The sequence below is a fragment of the Myripristis murdjan genome, chromosome 6 (assembly GCF_902150065.1).
Source record: "Myripristis murdjan chromosome 6, fMyrMur1.1, whole genome shotgun sequence".
Classification (NCBI taxonomy): Eukaryota; Metazoa; Chordata; class Actinopteri; order Holocentriformes; family Holocentridae; genus Myripristis; species Myripristis murdjan.
In genome coordinates this window covers 31,416,797-31,435,030 of record NC_043985.1, presented here as the reverse complement: position 1 = coordinate 31,435,030, position 18,234 = coordinate 31,416,797, and the positions used below count along the sequence as shown (strand labels likewise).

Sequence of the window (18,234 nt, the reverse complement as noted above, 5' to 3'; positions counted from 1 at the left end):
GAGATTGTCGTCTTCATTGGAAATCATTGACCCACATTTCAATCCGCCCAGTGTCCAAAAAATATTTTTGACTTGCAAACTCTGACATGAAGAACATTTTTGTGTAGGCGTTAAAGTGTTAGTCCTCTTTTTGCTTCTTAAAGGCAGAATGAGTAGAACCTGTCAGTCATGGGGTCTCTGCAGACACACACACACACACACACACACACACCAACACACACTGCAAGTGGCTCACAAGTCATGATGGTCAGGGATTGTTTTTGTTCTGCTGTCCTTTTCCTGCCCGATCGCGGAGGGATTATGTGACGGTCTGTGCTCGGGTTGTCTGCGGAGTTTAAATAGAAAAAGTAAACTATTCTGAGTGTTTACTGTGTGGTGCTGCCTTGCCCAAGGGTTGTTTGTGGAGCGACTTGATGTTCGAGCTTCACCGACTTCCTCGTGTCTTCAGGATGCACTTTGATCCTGCAGGTTAGGAACGTTAATTGAATTTAAGCTTTAAGGTCTCCCGCCGCCGTTGGACTGGCCCCCGCATGTCGTTTTATTACCAGCCGTCTCATGATCTGACGTCTAGACCAACTCACTCACTCAGAGTTATTTTCAGCACAAAGTAACTCTGAGGAAACGGGGGGGTTACCTAACTAATGAGACGATTAACTGGTGAGTCGATTAAAAGAAAACTAATCGAACAGGAGTTTGATAATCACTTCCAGTTACCATGAAGTAAAGGTGCCAAATATTTTGCTTTCGCTGTTTATATCATTAAAAAATTAATACCTTTGTTTTTTTTAGCTGCTCACTTTGGGCTTTGCCGGTTTCCCATGAGCATTCATCCTTATTTTTGACACTTTATAGACAAAATGTTTAGTCGATTATTGAGAAATCTTCAGTGGATTAACCCGCAGTGAAAATAATCATCAGCTGCAGCTCTGGTGTTACTTTATAGATCAAAATCGACTCACCAACATCTGCTCAGTGAGCTCAGATAGCACGAACACAACTCAAACCAACATATTTTTCCTCGATTAAATTCAGTTACCACCCCACCCACAGCAAATTGAGAAAGTAGAGGAATATTAGAGTAACCCAACTGTATCAGCCGGTTTGCTGCAGAAAAAACACGCTCCTGTATGCACAGAAGTATGAACGCAGGAATGTATGTGTGCATGGACATGACTTGCATACAAAATGAACTTGCAGGAGCCGAGTGAAGTGTTGGCTCTCTGCTCATCTTCTATAGGAGCCTCAGAGTCTCCGAGAGCTCGCTGCGGTCTGGACGCCGGCCGCAGACGGTTCGCTCAACGTATAGCCGCATCAGACTCGAGTCACTGTGGTTCAGCCTGAACGCGGTTTGGACAAGAACAAACGCAGCGTCTAGGGTTTCACGTTGGCTTCGAGCCAACCCACGAAAACTGGCCAAAAAATGTGTCCGTACTGTACATAACAGATGAAGTTCACTCAGGATGGACCTGGAGTGGCGTTTGGATGAACTTGTTGATGCGGTTAAGAGCACATCAGAGAAAAACTACTTCCAGGTGTCGACTGACAGAAATCAATTTTAATTTTGAACCAATTTTTCATTTTTATCATAACCCCAAACGGCTGCTGGTTGCAGCTTCACGAAGATGCTAAGATTTTCCTCCCCTTCTGCCTTCATATCATCATGAAATTAATTTTTTTTTTCCTGCTAGACAGACTAACACAGCGATGTTAAGAGATCAATTTCCAATGAGTATTTGCCATTATTGTTGACACTTTATAGAATAAATGATTAAAGCTGGTGTAAGTGGTTTTTTTCCTTACTGTTATGACAAATCACTATTAAACACAGAGGGTCCAATGCAAACTAAACACACTAAGAAGCTTAGCTTAGCTGCAGAAGCTGTTTGAGTTCAAATTTCCGAGCACAAGCTTTAATAAATTGAATAATGTGATTAATCGACAGTGGAAGTAATGATTAGTTGCAGCGCTGGCTCACAGGAATCAATCAGTGAGCCATTTAATAAGCCAACCAACCAATCAATGAGAAATATACCGAGTGACTGAATGGATCATGTTTTTTTTCTCCTCATGTGTTTTCCAGACTGCAGCGTCTCCCATCGGAGGAAAGGCAGGCAGAAAGACGTAAAGCCGGAAAGCTGAGAAGAGGCCAGTGGGGTGAAGTTGTCCCTGTTGATGCCGATCAGGGATTTAGCGTTAGAATCTCCCTTAAGGTATAATTAAGGGTTAAAAAAAAAAACAAAGGACAGTCCACCCTGAAACAAGAAGGCCCGGTCCTGCTTCGTGAACATCCGTCAGTCTCTCCCAAAGCCACAAAAGAAGAACCAAGACCGTCTCGGTGACGCGATGAAGAGACAGGAGAGTGAATCTGCAGACGCAGCGGCAGTAACAGTACCCACCTGGATTCAATGGGTGCTTTCTTTTCATTTACAATGAAGTGAAGCTCCAGCCCCGACTCCACCCGGCCTGCAGGAAAGCGCCCCGGCTCTTTGTCTCTTCATGGCATCTCATTTGGAGTCTTGGTGCTCAGGTTTCCAGCTTTGGGAGAGACTCACTGGTGTTCACGCAGCATATTTTGACTGAATTGTTGTCGGCAATTCGACCTACGCTTGGTATTTTCACAGTAATAAAAGACGGATTCTGTTTTAAGTGGTGGGTTTTCACCTTAAGTTTAAGAAAGACGGTGGAGGCTGCTGATTCGATGTCAGCGAAGGGTCAACCCTCGCCCCCCCGTGGTGAGGACGTCGCTGTTTGCTTTGCCAAAGCCTGCGCGGCGCTCTGATGCACCTGCACGCTTCGCCTCCGACGCCGACGAGAGAGAGAGACAGTTGAGAACGGTGAGCCGACTTTTGTGTGTCCAGGACCGCCTCAGTCGAACCGACGGGACAGCGAACACAAACCGAGCTTCTTACCCAAAGGCAAACTATGAAAAACTGCTGTTTCACTTTACTGACTTCCTCAAAACTTCACTGTGTATCGCTTTTTTTCTGCAGGCTGCATTCAGAGGGGCTATTTTAAGAGTTTGTGGTGGGCCCAAAGTGCAGATTCAAAGGCTGTCCCTGCCCCTTGCCATTTATTTCTATCGGTATGTATACCATGCACCAACAGCCAAGACAAGCAGCGTGGTTCAGTACAGACAGATTGGAATCCAAACCAGCTTTTTCACATGTAGGTCTTATTTTGGAGTGGTGTCAGCCTGGCCACTCTTGCATAATACACCCGTCTCCCGTGTCAGCAGACTGTAAAATGGTAACAAGCTATTAACTGTGGGATAGTAAAACCAGTCAGCTGCACCTTGCAAATCTGTCTTTAACCCGGTGAGACTGCACCAGGGGGACGGTGTATGGCGGGACGCGGCTGCAGTGCAGAATGGTAGCACTTTTTTTTTTTTTTTTGTCTTTTTGCGACATTAAGACCAAGTGAACATCGATTGGCCTCGGAAAAGTAACACCGACGTGATCGCACCGGCGCTGGAGCAGGACGTGGTGGTGGACTTCACCTTGGACACCTTAGACACCACAGACAGTGATGCAGCTTTCTGTCTGTTTTCATGACTTTTTATACACACACACACATACACTCACACACACACATACACGCATGTGCACAAATGCAGACACGGACACCGACACCCTGCAAGTTGCTGCTAGCATTGCAATTGAATGATAACGTTGCCAATTATCCCTTTTTGTAGTCTAAAATACAAAATAAGAGTACCTATATATGAATAGTAACAGACTCAAAACGTCATATATGAACTCTTCAGACTATTCCTTATTTGACAGAGTATATTTTGCAGTATTTTATGTGTATTTATACAACATTGTCATCAGTCAGTGTATGCATTTTATGTTTCAGATGTATTTTGCTAATGAATTTGTTGTGTGACCTGCGTATGTATATATTTCTGTATGAAACGTTATTTGATGTTATGTTGCAAAAGACATTAAAAATTGGTGTGTAGCAGAGGTGGAAAGTACTGAAAGGTTTTACTGTGATCAGTTACACTTTAAACAGTTACACAGAAGTACAAGTAAAAGAGGGTTTGTCTATAAATAATTACTGAACTAAAAGTAAAAAATACCCAAATCTGCTGGTTTTATGTACATTTTACAAAAAACTCACCAGATTTTGGCGCTGAGCCTGCAGATAAATCGATTTGCTCATTCTTAGCACATGAATGAAAAACAGTACAGAAAAGTAAAGTTACTACAGAATACGTAACTAAATCCACCTCTGCAACACATCACAATGCTTATTTTTGTAAAAAGCCCTGTATAGTCTAAACTTCACGTTGCCTGCTGTTGAATGAAAATGTTCCATTGCTAAAATGTACGTTTTTAAGGAATTACGAAAAACGCTTTTTTTTTTAAAAGTTAGACCTCACATTTTTTTCTCCCAGCGTGTTTCGAGTGGGTTGAACAGGAACTTCGCTCAGCACATGTGGGACAACGCCGACGTTAAAGCGAATGGAAAACTAGACGGGAAGAGCGGCGGACCCGGTCCCCATTGGTGTTTTATTTGTCACCACTAGGAGGCTCCAGGCAGTTAGTTCTGGAAAAAGTCAGTAAGAAAGTGACAATTAAAGTTTCTCCACCTTCCGTCCTGCAAAAATAAGCCAAAAAATGAGACATGATAGGAAAATATATGGGCTGAGTACGGAAAACATGTCATTGGCAGCATCGGTTCACCCATTCTGTCAGCTCTTTTCAAAGAATACTCCCAACGTCTGGAGCAAAATCCCATTTTTTCCGACTTCCCCACACCGAGTCAAGATGTTGGACACCATTTTCACCTCTGAACATCCGGTGGTTCATGTTAGCTTAGCATAAAGACTTGTAGTCTATGGGACTCATTCCTTTGGCTGGTCTGGGTCTGGGGAAGTCAGAAAAGGGGTATTTCACCCAAAATGTTGGAGGATTCCTTTTAAAGTGCCATGACAAGTGGATAAATTGCTGTGCACTGATGGATCACTTTCGGATATTAAAGTTGAGCATCTCTGAATTTCCTGAACTCAATTCAAACAATGGCCTTAGATGAACGGCAAAGCTAAGTGATTGTGCACCCAACCTGTTGCAAAAGAGAAAGAAAAGTTAACAGCAGGCAGCCGCAGCCTGCGCCATGTTGGAGGTCCTGTAGCCGTGCATCATGAGTTAAATCTAAATGTTTAATAGTTGAGCTTAAATACCTGAAGAAGCCAGATGTGTTGCAGGAGAGGATCAATGCAGCGGCGTTTTTGAAGGGTCTGATGTGGAAGATGTGCCTCCAGATCTGGTTTTTAGTGCAACACAGTGAACTGTGGTGTCAAACTTCCACTCCAAAGCTGAAGTGCAGCTTGAGAAGCATCAGCTCGGGTCGCCTGGAAATGTTTTTCTCTTGTTGTTGTTGTTCTTGTTACAAAGCTAACTAGCCAGCAAGCCAATTTAGTAAAGCAGCCATGAAAAGGAGCTAAAAGATCCAAACTCCTGGACGTCTTTTAAACCCTGGAACAAAGCCTGATTTATCTCATCATCTGTTCAACACAGCCCTTATTTAGGCATTTTTAGAAAAAGTCCATTCATGTTGGGGCTATTCTGCTAAAGATAATGCTGTGATATGTTAAGCAAGGAGCATGCACCTTTGCTATTCTTTGTTTTTTTTTTTGTTTTTTTGTCTCACGAAGTGGAGCAGGTGTTGAAGGAATGGCAGATTGGAGAGGAGGAATGGCGTGGGCTGCACTGCCAGCCCCGAGGTTCAGCTCGAAGGGTCAAATTATGTTAAACTAGGAATGTAAAAAACTTCTCCACACCCAAACTCAAAGCACAGGAAAAAAAATGCTTCATATTTTCAAAATCCACCTCCAGTTATCTTCTGTTGGCTTTTTGCCGCAATCAATCACATCCTGCGGCTGTGGCCCGCACGTTCGAGACCAAGCCGTGTTCATCAGACGCGGGAACGGGAAAATGTCCAACTTCCCAGAGGAAAAGGACACAAGTGATTCCTACTGGGAAACTTTTTTCCAGCATCATTTCTAGTGAAGAATGAGAGCAAGAAATAACATTTTTTAAGTTGGGTAATTGCAAAATTGGACAGTTAAAGGTGTATTTCGCAAAATTGCTGAGCATGTGTGGATTTAACTGGCAAAAAAATGGATTAAGCATGCAGTTTGATGGTCACTGGTCTGACTTGCTGGTAAATGACGAGCTTATCCCACATTTTTTGTCTGTTGAATCTAAACAGTCCTCACTTAATCAGAATCAGAAATGCTTTATTGAGAAATTGGGTAAATCAGACTGTGGCAGTGTTTAACGTAGTGTGCCTTAAAGTCACATTGATGTTAAATCTGCATTGTCACACATGCAAAGTGATGTAATATATTCATGTAATGTCTGCTGCACTCTCAAAGCAGCCAGATGGACGCAGGTTTTTTTTTTTTTTTTTTTTTTTTGCTGTCCACATAATTTCCATCTCAAGCACGTGGATACTCTGAAGTGGGAAGAAAGAAATTCCCAAGTAGGACGTTTCCCAGTTCCCGGTTGTCTTGAACAATTATCAGGACTGGAGTGATGATCTAAAGACTTTTGCACATCCTCTTTTTTTTCGTAAGTACTTCTGGGCTCCTCATCCTTCCTGTGACTTCCCAGCGCCCCTCCCTGCCATCCCTGAGCATCCTGCAAACGCTGACTTGCTGGTTTAGTCAGTTTGAAGATGATAACGTTCCCTCATCCCTGCTTAACTCTTGGGCTTGATGCTTATAATGATCGCAAAGCCATTTGTGCAAAACAAGATGTTTCTCACACTTTGAAATGTAATATATTACACATTATGCCATAATACACAGTGCTATCAATCCAAATAAGAAGTTATGACTCTTGCAGATGAGGAGTGTTGGTTATCCATCGGTTAATTAATGTAGAAGCTCATTTGGACTCAAAAATAGTGTTTATTTTGTTCTCATTATCCTCAGTTAACCAAAAGTGACGTGTTTCTTTCCACGAGGAAGAGGATGGTGGAGTGACCCTGCAGTTGCTGTTTCTATGAGTTGCGAAAGGATTTGTGTGAAAGGGATACTTTGGATTAACGTGTTCACTCCTAACTTTTGCATATTCATGTTAATGATGTGAAAGCCTTGTGAAGCCGGTTGTGCCGCTCATCAGGAGGCAGACGGTGGTGTTAAATGATTGTATAGAAGACAAGCAGTGGTGGTCTGAGCCTGAGACTGTCGGGAACTTCACAGCCTTTTGAAAGTTTGTTAGGGATCAAAGTTGGTCCATGCATTAAAAAAAATTTAAAAAATTATTTTAAAAAATCTACAATGATGTTGCAGCGATCATTATAAATAAATGTATTTTTACTCTCCTTACTGATCATAAGCAGCTCAGTTACATGGTTGTCATATAACGATAATCATTTTAAGGAATAGTCAAAGATCCCTTCTTGCGGACAAAATGTGTTATTTCCCAAAGTTGACTGGCGACAAAAGAAAAATGATGACTGCAGGAACTTGGTGGGTTGTTGTCTGAGTTTGGTTTGAAGACAGATTTTAAAAAAAATTAATAAAAAAAAAACAGATTTTTTTTATACACAAGATATTGAAATTTATTTATTTTTTTGGAAATGTATAATGCTATGTGACAATGCTTTTACACAAAAAAATTAAAAAAATAAATAAATGGCTATATTTATCAACTCCATCTCTGTCCAAGTCATTACTGTATAATTACAGAAATTTTGCCTTTATCCTTTCAATGTGTCTGGCTGTGCTGGAACAGTAAACCTGTCCAGTCTAATGCAGTTCAGGTCAACAGTTGTGCCTTAAATTCTACCTTTTAACAAAGTTTATAATGTTCAGTTTGTGTTGACATTGAGGAGAATGTGTCAGTTTAATTCTGTGTTTATTATTGAGGTTGTAGTTTGCAGAGATCTGCTACTGGACTGCATTATAGTGATTGGTGTTTCTAATTTTTTGTCCCTCTTCATTTACATACAATGAGGGGGACAGAATAGTGGCAATAGCTCTCAATAAAATGCAGCCCATTCCAACAGCAGCACTAACTATGAGCTCAATGCCAAACATAGAAGTGAATGAGCACCTCTATTTCTGTGACAACAAGACAAGCTGAGCATTATAGGCAGCAGGAAAGGAAACTTTATTGCACAACAGCTGGATTAGATTGGATTAGATTGTGCAGGTGGAGCTGATAAAGAGGACACTGAGTGTGTGTATCAGCATGCAAGCTTGAAAAAACGCCTGTATTTACATTGTACATCTTTGCCAAAGACGTTTTGGCACATTACAGTTACTAAACTACAACTAGATATCTGCAATTAAAGAATTAAAGTATTTTAAAATAGCTGTTAAAGTGTTTATACTGATATTATCTTCATGCTGTAATACCACAATGCATTTTTAACTGCAAAAATCAAAGTAAAGTAGTCTAGTAAATATGAACCAGTGCACTCACAGGATGAGTTTTGAAAGCAGTTCAAAGTTCAGAGGTAATGGTTTACAGAGTTTACAGTCCACTGAGAGAAACACCAGGAGAGATTACATCAACACAACGGTACAGTTTGTCCCTCAGACTGCAAACAAGACACACAAAGGAAGGCCAGACTACTTTAGGAAATGGAAGCTTTATCTGCAAAATAAAAGCATATGTTATGTAGTTTGTAGTTATGAATTTTCTGTTCTAAGTGGTTTTGTTAGGGTATAATATAACTGTATTTTCATTCAATAATTATATATGTTTATTTGCATTTATTTTTACATACATACTTAGTTCTCAAGGTTTATTTCTCTTGTTAAATCAAATTAAACAACTTAAATAACTGAAATAATCAACGAGACATGGGGTGTGGATGTCAGTGTGAGGCGTGCATGAGTGAGGGGCGTGTGTGCACGTTGTGAGGTTACGTTGTGAGGAAGCATAATTCAGCCTCAGGAAAGGAAACCAAGGTAGAATAAATCAAACCAACAGGTGCCTGAGGGATTAACTGCAGCCAGGACTTTTATTGACTGGGAACCAAAGTTATTATGAACAAAAACTAAACTAAAAACGAAACAAAACAAAACAAAAAAAAAAAGGTGTGAAAAAAATATTTTAGTTAACTGAAATAAAAATAAAAACTAGACTTTACAACAAAAAGTGAAAACTAACTGAAGCGGTACTGTGCATATATAAAACTAACTGAAATAAAATAAAAATACACAGAAAATATCTGTAGTTTTAGTCAGTTTGGTCAGATATGTGAGCTTACTTGTTCTGACAAACACTCCCCATATTAGAATAAAAATAAATTAAAAAAAAAAAATGAATAAATAACTCAAACTAATACTGAAACTAATAAAAACTAAACTGAAAGGAGCAAAGCCACTCTGGAAACGGACTCGGGCTAAGCTGGTGGAAAACAAAAATGAAAAACAAAATGAAAAATGATAATGGTGGTTTTGGATCGGAATACCTTCTCTGACAAACACTCCCCATATTAGAATTAATAATAATAATAATAAAAAAAATAATAATAATAATTTAAAAAAAAACTAACTCAAACTAATACTGAAACTAGTAAAAACCAAACTGAAAAGGAGCAAAGCCACTCTGGAAACTGACTCGAGCTAAAGAGACGAAAAACAAAAACGAAAAATGAAAAACAAACAAACAAACAAACAAACAAACAAACAAACAAACAAAACACTAATGAGAAATACAGAACTATAATAAATCTCCTGTCAGGCGAGCTCAGCCAGTCAGTCTTATTTTGAAAGGTGGAGGCCGGAAGTCATGTGTTTTGTTTTGTTTCCGGCCTGCTGGGCTCGACACAGTTCAGCAGACGAGGTCAGGGAAGCAGACGTCACTTTGTCAGAAAACACCGTCAGGGTCCAGAAAAACCTCCGGCGATGTCGTCCAGCGGCGGAATCCAGATCCCGGGCCGCCTGCCGCTGCTGCTGACCCAGGAGGGCGTGCTGCTGCCGGGCTCCACCATGCGGCTCAGCGTCGACACGCCGCGCAACATGCAGCTGGTGCGGAGCCGGCTGCTGCGGGGCACCTCGCTCAAGAGCACCATCATCGGAGTGATTCCCAACACCAGAGACCCGGAGCACGAAGCCGACGAGCTGCCCACGCTGCACAGGTGACCGCACCGCGCTGCTGCTGTTGTTGTTGTTGTTGTTGTTGTTGTTGTTTGGGCCGCTCCCCTCGCTGTCACAGCTGCAGTTTTGTTTTGGACGTGTCACGTGACTGTGAGCGTGTGGCCACAGTTTTCAGAGCTGCAAAACAACATGTATTCTCATTAATTGGAGCTTAAATGAGGATTTTAGCGAGTTAACAGCGTTCATTAAGCGCTCATGTCACCTAATGATTACAGGAGCTGCAGCTTGAATTCACAGATTATTTTTTTTCCAGTCCAGATGCACCATGCACGTCATTGAAATCAGTCATTTCCGTTTCTAAAATGTTGGCTAATGCCTGTCACAAGGTAGCAGAGCCTAAATTAATTTGAATTAGATTACAAATGTATACTTAGTCTGAGCAGCAGCCACCCCCTGGCCAAAATGACTAATTGATGCATAGTAACAAGTGGAGAAAAGCAAACAAATCTTAGCATTTGGCAAGCAGAAACCGCCACATGTTTGATGTTTTTGCTTGATAAATGACCAAAACAGTTAATTGATTGTCAGAATTTTAGTTGATTAATCCACCTGTTGTTTCTAAAACTGCACTTAGTCATTCATTAAACAAACATCCTGTTACTCTTGTGTTGACTTTTATTGAGCAAGTAGTCATGACCTTAAACTGATCCTCATGTTGCCTTTCCTCAGGGACCCCAAACCTCATTTTGAGAACCACTGGACTGTGGCGTCTGTAAGGTCACGTCCAGGTGGCCTTCACTCCCCACAGTCCCCCGTCCACACTGAAACGCCTGAAAACACACACACAGTGCGTCATGGTGCACGGGCTCGCCTGCCTAACTTTGCTCTACAAACAGAAGCGTACGCTCGATCACATGACAACCGTACATCGTTTTCAAGCTCTGGTTTCCCCGTCCAGACGAAAACACCTCGGAGAGTTTCTGAGAAGCTGCGTTGTTGTGGCTGGACGGTGCCGGCTCAGTGTGGATGGAGGCTAAAACAGAGAAACACAGATGCTTTTTCAAATTTCCCGCTTAGTGTGAACAAGGCCTAAATTCCCTGCAGCTGCAGCTCGACTCATGGAAAGTCAGCAGAGTAATTCCACAGCACGCATAGGTGTGATCGTAATCGTTTGCTACGTCAAATAAACAAAGATCGTGGTATTTTATTTGGATTTTAATAGGAATTTTGAACATGCTTTCATCATTCGTAGTGTTTCAAAGTCTGTGCGACGTGCCGTTTGTTCTAGAAAGCTCCGTCGCTCAGGAGTGGCAGGGCAGAGTCGGCCAGGCTCACACACACTTTCACACAGAGAGGGACTTTAACCTTTAACCAGCTGCCAGGCAGGCAGGCAGGCTGGCCCGCTGACCGAGCAGCGTCATCTGACTCTGGACGGTCAGCTTCTCCACCGGCAGCACACAGTTTGTCCACTAAAATGTTCTGTAGATGTTTCAACATTGATCATTGAGTTGTTTTATGAATGCAGCATGAATTAAGACGGATCAGCCATCACAGTGTGACGAGCTCTCCACTGAAATGACCTCAGATTATTTCATCTCACTGGCAAACTTTTTTTTTTTTTTTACCTTGTTTTAGGAGAATGTAGATTTTAAGGCTGGATAAAAGACGTGGCATGGCATTTTTTTTTTCTTTTTTTTTGTCATGCTCCCTTTGCCCTTTCTCTTACTTTAATAAGAAATTTATCAACAAAATGCCAAAAAATGTCTTCACTCATAAGACCACCCATACAAGAGTGCAGATGGATCAAGAATCTGTAGTGTCTTATTTCAAAAAATGTGTAAAATTCTTTCTTTAATAAAGTTGATGGCTGCAAAACTCCTATCAAGTTATTTAATTACTTCAAATAAGTGTTACTCCTCTGGCTACTGGTGAATAAACATGCCTTGATGCCATCATAAAGTTTCATCTGTATCAGACACGAAACAGGTTTCTTCTTACCTTACGTTTCGGTGATAAGCTTCCGCCTTCATCAGAGGTGTCACTAGGTGGTGTGTGACGTGTCTTTATCAGCTGATGTTACACGTAGAGCATAGCCGACCTGTCAAATTTGACAGGTCGCATAGACAGAGTGGTTGCACGCACATCCAATCCTGTTTTAGGCCAGGTGCCGGATGATCACAGGGTCACAACGAGAAAGAGGAAGAAAATCCGCACACTGGATTTGAGCTCCCAATAGGCTTTATTGACGACGTTTCGGCCAAACGGTCTTCCTCAGGCAACTATACAGGAGTGACATGGCAAATGGCAGGTGTATATATAGGCCGAAAGCCTGGTGACATCACAGCTCTGGCATCTATCAATCAAGCCAGGCGGCCTCAAGTGAGCCATGTATGGGCATATATTATTCCCACTATACAATGCAATGCAATATACACAATAAATACAAAAAATACAATGTGCACGATGTACAGATTATTATAAGGAAACCATACAAAGACACAACAAAGGCATGAGATCACAGTTTTCAAACAGTTTTATAGCTAATCAACACTGTTCGGAGAAAAGACACAAAAATATCATTTCACAAAAAGGGCCTAATGTCAAATTCCTCATTGAGGCCCTTAGGTGACTTGGTATTGAGGAAATAAATCCAGTAGGTCTCCCTTTGGAGGAGTTTTCTTTCCATGTCACCACCTCTGCGCTGTTTCTCTATCCTCTCCACTTCTATCCTCTCCTATCTAGGAGTGGATAGACACCTAAGGGAAAAATTTGACAGGACGGCCATGCCTCTTGCTGTCACTCTGCTGCTTGAGTACACTGTTCCAGGTTGTGGAAAGCATGTAGGCCCCCTCGTCCCGGTTCATTGTTGTTTGCGCTCGTTTTCTGATCTCCACTGCCTCCATTATCCAGCGCTGCTGTTTGTTGTCTTGAGTGCGGATGACTTTTGTTTTTTCCTGGTCCATAATGTGGTTTTCCCTCTGATGAAGGCGGAAGCTTACCGCCGAAACGTGTGAGGTAAGAAGAAACCTGTTTCGTGTCTGATACAGATGAAACTTTACGATCTGTATAAAGTGTGGACACTATGAATCTTCATGGACTATGCCTTGATGCCAGTTGGAGACAGTTGCGAGATGAAACACAACACTATATTTCAACAGATGGGTGCTAAACGGTGTTTTACTGTCCCACGTTCCTCGTATTCAGGTCTTTTGAAGCCCTTAAACTCGCACACACACACACTCCTGTTGGCATTTCCTGTTATGACGCAGGAGGCGGTGTGCATCACTTCAAGTCTGCGTGGGTTCAGTGCTCAGGGTTTGGGGCTGACATCGGGATTTTTTTTATTATTTTTAATTGTGTTTTATTGTGTAAAGCACTTTGTATTACATTTATATGAATGAAAAAGCCATACACTGCAAAAAGTCCAAATCTTACCAAGATTATTTGTCTTATTTCAAGTAAAAATGTCTTATTTCTAGTCAAAATATCTTATTGCACTTAAAATAAGACATGATCACCTCAGAAATAACTTGTTTCCTGAAACAAGTGAAAATTAGCTTGAAACAAGAAACAAATTTTGCCAATGAAACAAGCAAATTTTCACCTGTGACACAAGTGAACAAGTGAAAATTTGCTTGAGATATTTTGACTAGAAATAAGACGTTTTTACTTGAAATAAGACAAATATTCTTGGTAAGATTTGGACTTTCTGCAGTGTATAAATAAAGCCTGATCGATTCATAGAGAACTGAGGAGCTCTGTCTCACTTTCAGCTTCTCTGTCTCTCTCTCTCTCTCTCTCTCTCTCTCTCTCTCTCTCTCTCTCTCTCTCTCTCTCTCTCTCTCTCCCTCTCACTCTCTCTCTCCCTCTCTCTCTCTCTCTCTCTCTCTCTCTCTCTCTCTCAGTATTGGCACAGCAGGCCTGGCCGTGCAGGTGGTGGGCAGTAACTGGCCGAAGCCGCACTACACCCTCCTCATCACCGGGGTTTGCCGCTTTCGCGTGTCCAGCCTGCTGAAACAGCGCCCGTTCGCCCTGGCAGAGGTCAAGCTTCTGTTTTTTTTTTTTTTTTTAATTCAAGGATAATAACACTATTATGAAACTGATATCAGACACTGGGGCCGCTAAACAGAGGAAAACAGAGAATCACTATCTGATTTCTCCAGGGTGAGAATCTGATACCAAGAGTCACACACACAACACGGCCGAGAAATGAGGGCAAGAAGGAAGAAAAAAGGATTAAATGTCACTTGTTTTGTCCAGTAACAGAACATTGACTGTGCACTGTACGCCAGGGTGGTCGGCAAAGATTTGTATCAGCTGTTTTTGTTGTATTTGTTGCACCTTATTATGTGCGATGGGGATGTGTAGTGTAACTATAAAGCACCATTTATTCAGCAAATTGACATTTTTTCACATTTCTGCCCCTTTTAATGAAGCTGCAGTCTGCTGTCAAATGATTAGTGATAATATGGCGATCACTTTGACTCTGTGCTGTCAGTAGTTGCTTGTAAAAAAATGTTTGCAGCTGAGTGTCTAAAACGTACATGCGTGTGTGTGTGTGTGTGTGTGTGTGGTTGCATATTGCAGGTGGAGCAGCTGGATAAACTGGAGGAGTTAACTTCCACAGAGGAGGTCACAGCAGAGGACGGGGAGCTGCAGGAGCTGTCCCAGAGGTTCTACCAGGCTGCTCTACAGGTGTGTGTGTGTGTGTGTGTGTGTGTGTGTGTGTGTGTGTGTATCGCAATGAAGCCCTCGCCTGCGTTTGCCTGTCAAGCCGCATTTCCATAAAACATTTGAATGAACTGCAAAGTAAAATAAAACTAAAAAGCAAAATAATGAAGGAAGTGAACAGGTGTTTCCATAACACCTGTAGCCTCCTGTCCTACGACGTCATCATCATCTGACCGTCGCCACGGGCAACCAGTTTGTCTACTAGCCAAATGGCTGTGCCTCGGTTTACAAAAATGGAAAGAATCGCCCTTCCATTCTTTGCATCTACAGTATGTCGCTGTGTTCAGGTGCTGGTCAAGTGCAGGAAACTCAGATGTGCTCAGATCATAAACATCTCTAACGAAGCTCTAGACCCACTCCATCAGTAAACTATTTATCTCTATATTTTTTGTGAGAAAAACAAAAAAACATCATGTGTTTTTGCACGTTTAAACATTTAAGCATGTTTTTTTTTTACGTGCAAAAGAGGTAGAAATAAATAGTATAGCAGTTAAGTTTGTCTTTCTTGGTGTGTGGCAAGATTTTTATGAATTGAGCACATTGGATGTCCTGATTTCTTCATCTCTCCACCTGGACCTGTTGTCACCGCCGTCCGCCATGACAGCAGCTCTGTCTGAGGTCAGAGGTCAAAGAGCAGCCGGTCCTGACCTTGAACGCTACACACACAGGTCTTTTGAAAGAGTGAGTTTTGGTAGGAGACCAAAGAATAGCTCTCCTCTTCTTCTTCTTCTTTTTTTTTTTTTTCCCCAACAGCCTCGATCTGTCTTTGGGTCAAGTTCACCCCCATTCATCTCAATCACCTCCGGGCCGTGTTTGGTTGATTGAGATCGTGAGGGGGATCAGACGGCGAAACTGTTTCAAGAGGAGGATCAATCACAGACGCAGCTGGAAACCATCTCAGTGGCTCCAATGAAACACTTCCCAGTCAGTCAGCAGAGCAGCAGGGTTAAACACGTTTGACGTTTTTTTCGGTTTCGATATTATGACAGTGCGATCTCTGTCATTCCATTCACTAATACTGTTGAATTGGTATTTTTATTGAGTTTTGACATTGGAGTCGATTGCACTTCTGCGTCTAAGGCCGCACACGACGTCAGATAACCAAACATGGTGCCGAGGAGAATGAGGCGAGTTCGCTGTGAGGAGGAGCAACGCGTCTGGACTGAGATTTATAGCCATCATGCGGTGATTTGCACCTCAGCCCTTTTTCAGAAGTCAGAAGAAGTGGTTTTTTGTGATGCATTACACCTGTAACCACTCCCCTTCATGCTTTGCAGATAAATCCATCTGGCACAACCAGTCAGGCCCCTGCTGCTCATTGTGATTGATGGAATAGCCATAAACATTGGCTGTGCGCTTTTTGTTTGGCAAATGCACCGGCGGCACGCCAGGACGGAGAGGTTGGCAGTCTGTTTAAACGCCAAAATGTCTCGACACATGTGCCGCTTCCCCCGCTGACCAGGAGGCGAGACCGGTGGATGTGTCGTCGTTGTCGTCATCCTCAACAAAAAAGCACCACAAACAGAAAAGCACATCATTTGCACAATTTTAAGCGGCACCTAAAATACAACGTGCCTTACTGACTTTGCATTTCAGTCCAAAACGATAGTCAGTGAGACACATATTTATGTAGAATGTGATGCGTTTAAAATATTGTTTATGTCACTGTGCAGTTATTACTGTCTGGTTTATGCTGTATTAGGGCTGAAACCATTAATCGATTATTCGCGACGACGTCGACAATCAGTAAGTAAAGTAAGTAAAATTTTATTTATATAGCGCCCTTCACAGTACGAGTATACAGAGTGCTTTACAGTTTAAAAAAAAACAAAACAGATAAAACAGTCAGGTGACCGTCAACATCATTATCAATATCGACATCATCACCAACAACAACAACAACAACAAAACATCATCAATAATAAAGCCATCGCAGTGTACAAGAGGCAGTGCGACATAAGGTGCAAGTGCATTTTTCACCAGCAAGAAAGAAAAGACCATACAGCTGTACAAAAGAAAAATAAAAAAGAGGCCGGAGAGGACGTAGCCTCAGGCCTACGTTAAAAAGGCTTGCCGGAACATATGGGTTTTAAGCTGCTTTGGAAAGCTATCCACGGACTGGGCAGCTCTCAGAGCCTGAGGAAGCGAGTTCCAGAGGCGTGGTGCTACTGCTGCAAAAGCCCGATCACCTTCAGTTTTTAGTTTAGAGGAGCCCCTGGTCAGCTGACCGCAGAGAGCGACTGGGGGTGTGATGGTGGATGAGGTCACAGATGTAGCTGGAAGCAGAGCCGTGGATAGCTTTAAAAGTGAACAGTAGTAACTTGTATTGGATCCTGAAAGTAACAGGTAACCAGTGTGGGGCGGCAAGTATTGGTGTGATATGACATGATTTCCTAGACCTGTGACATGATTTCCTAGAAAATAGTCAAAATAGTCTGCGACTAATTTAGTAATCGACGTAATCGTTTTTTTTTTTTTCAAGCTTTGTTTTTCGCTCAAAACTGCCGCTGAATCTTCCGCTGTCATGTTTGCCTTCTGTCCTTGAGGCACATGCGCAGCAGTGCTCATCAGAATCAGCGGCGACAGCGGGGCTCCACAGTTTGGGAACATTTTCAGGGCTCTCAAGTGTCACGCATTGGGCGTGAGACACACGCATTTCAACCCGTTCACACGTAGCGTGTGAACGGGTCAAAGCAGTTGCGTTTATTTCTCTTGCAGCAAGGAGACAAGTCAGTACAAGAGTACAGAGTTATCTGAAGAAAAAGTTGAGCATGTGAGTCTTTATGTGCATGATTGTTGTTCAGTCATACATTGTTGCTATGGAGACTCATCTAGGAAGTGAAATAAGTTGGGTGCAGTGCAAGATGCCGCGGTGCAAGATGCTGCAGTTGCATTCCATGGTGAGACTGACCATGGTGAGAGTGACCGTGAACAACAAGAAGATACATGAGAACGCTATGTTCGGACATTGGGCACTGGCACTCCATTCTTACTTGGTATAAGATAGGCAGCACATTTTTCTAACAGGAAGGCTCCTGAACCTCCTGATAAAGTTTGCTACTGTCCGCTGTAACTCGTTCACTCTGCTGGTATTTCAGGCCGGTGATTAATACACACATGGCCTGTACCTCATTTGTCCCTGTTGTGAAGACCACAAAGTGCTGGTTATCGTTTGTCATATCTCTGCTGCCGGTTTGGCCGAGTTCATCTGTGTTTCAGCTTCTTGGTCTGATAGAAGAAGCAGGTGAGAGCAGGACGGACTGGTGAACATTTATTAAACCAAAAAAAAAGAAAGAACTAAATCTAAACTTATGTAACGAGACGCTGTTCTATTATATTCAGTTTCATTCCCATCATTCGTTTATTTTTTTAAAAAATAAAATCTACCTGTTTATGTGTGGCATGCTTTTAATGTCGTAACATCTACTGTATTTATC

At 42.2% G+C, this 18,234-nt stretch overlaps 2 protein-coding genes across 3 annotated transcripts in view; both read left to right on the top strand.

Annotated features, from left to right (window-relative positions):
• Window positions 1-4,751, top strand: part of il34 (interleukin 34) — a 44,288-nt gene extending 39,537 nt beyond the window's left edge. The window contains exon 8 of the mRNA XM_030052772.1: window positions 2,081-4,751. Within this exon, the coding sequence (XP_029908632.1) occupies window positions 2,081-2,139 (59 nt within the window). The 3' untranslated portion in view covers window positions 2,140-4,751. The remainder of the gene's footprint in view (window positions 1-2,080) is intronic.
• A 5,029-nt stretch (window positions 4,752-9,780) lies between these two features.
• lonp2 (lon peptidase 2, peroxisomal) overlaps window positions 9,781-18,234 on the top strand; it is a 43,599-nt gene continuing 35,145 nt past the window's right edge. For both annotated transcript variants that reach the window (XR_003928379.1, XM_030054395.1), the window contains exons 1-3: window positions 9,781-10,107; window positions 13,972-14,107; window positions 14,654-14,761. Coding sequence is in view for 1 of the 2 variants with exons in the window: in XM_030054395.1 (XP_029910255.1) it covers window positions 9,875-10,107; window positions 13,972-14,107; window positions 14,654-14,761 (477 nt within the window). In the remaining variant the exon portion in view is untranslated. The remainder of the gene's footprint in view (window positions 10,108-13,971; window positions 14,108-14,653; window positions 14,762-18,234) is intronic.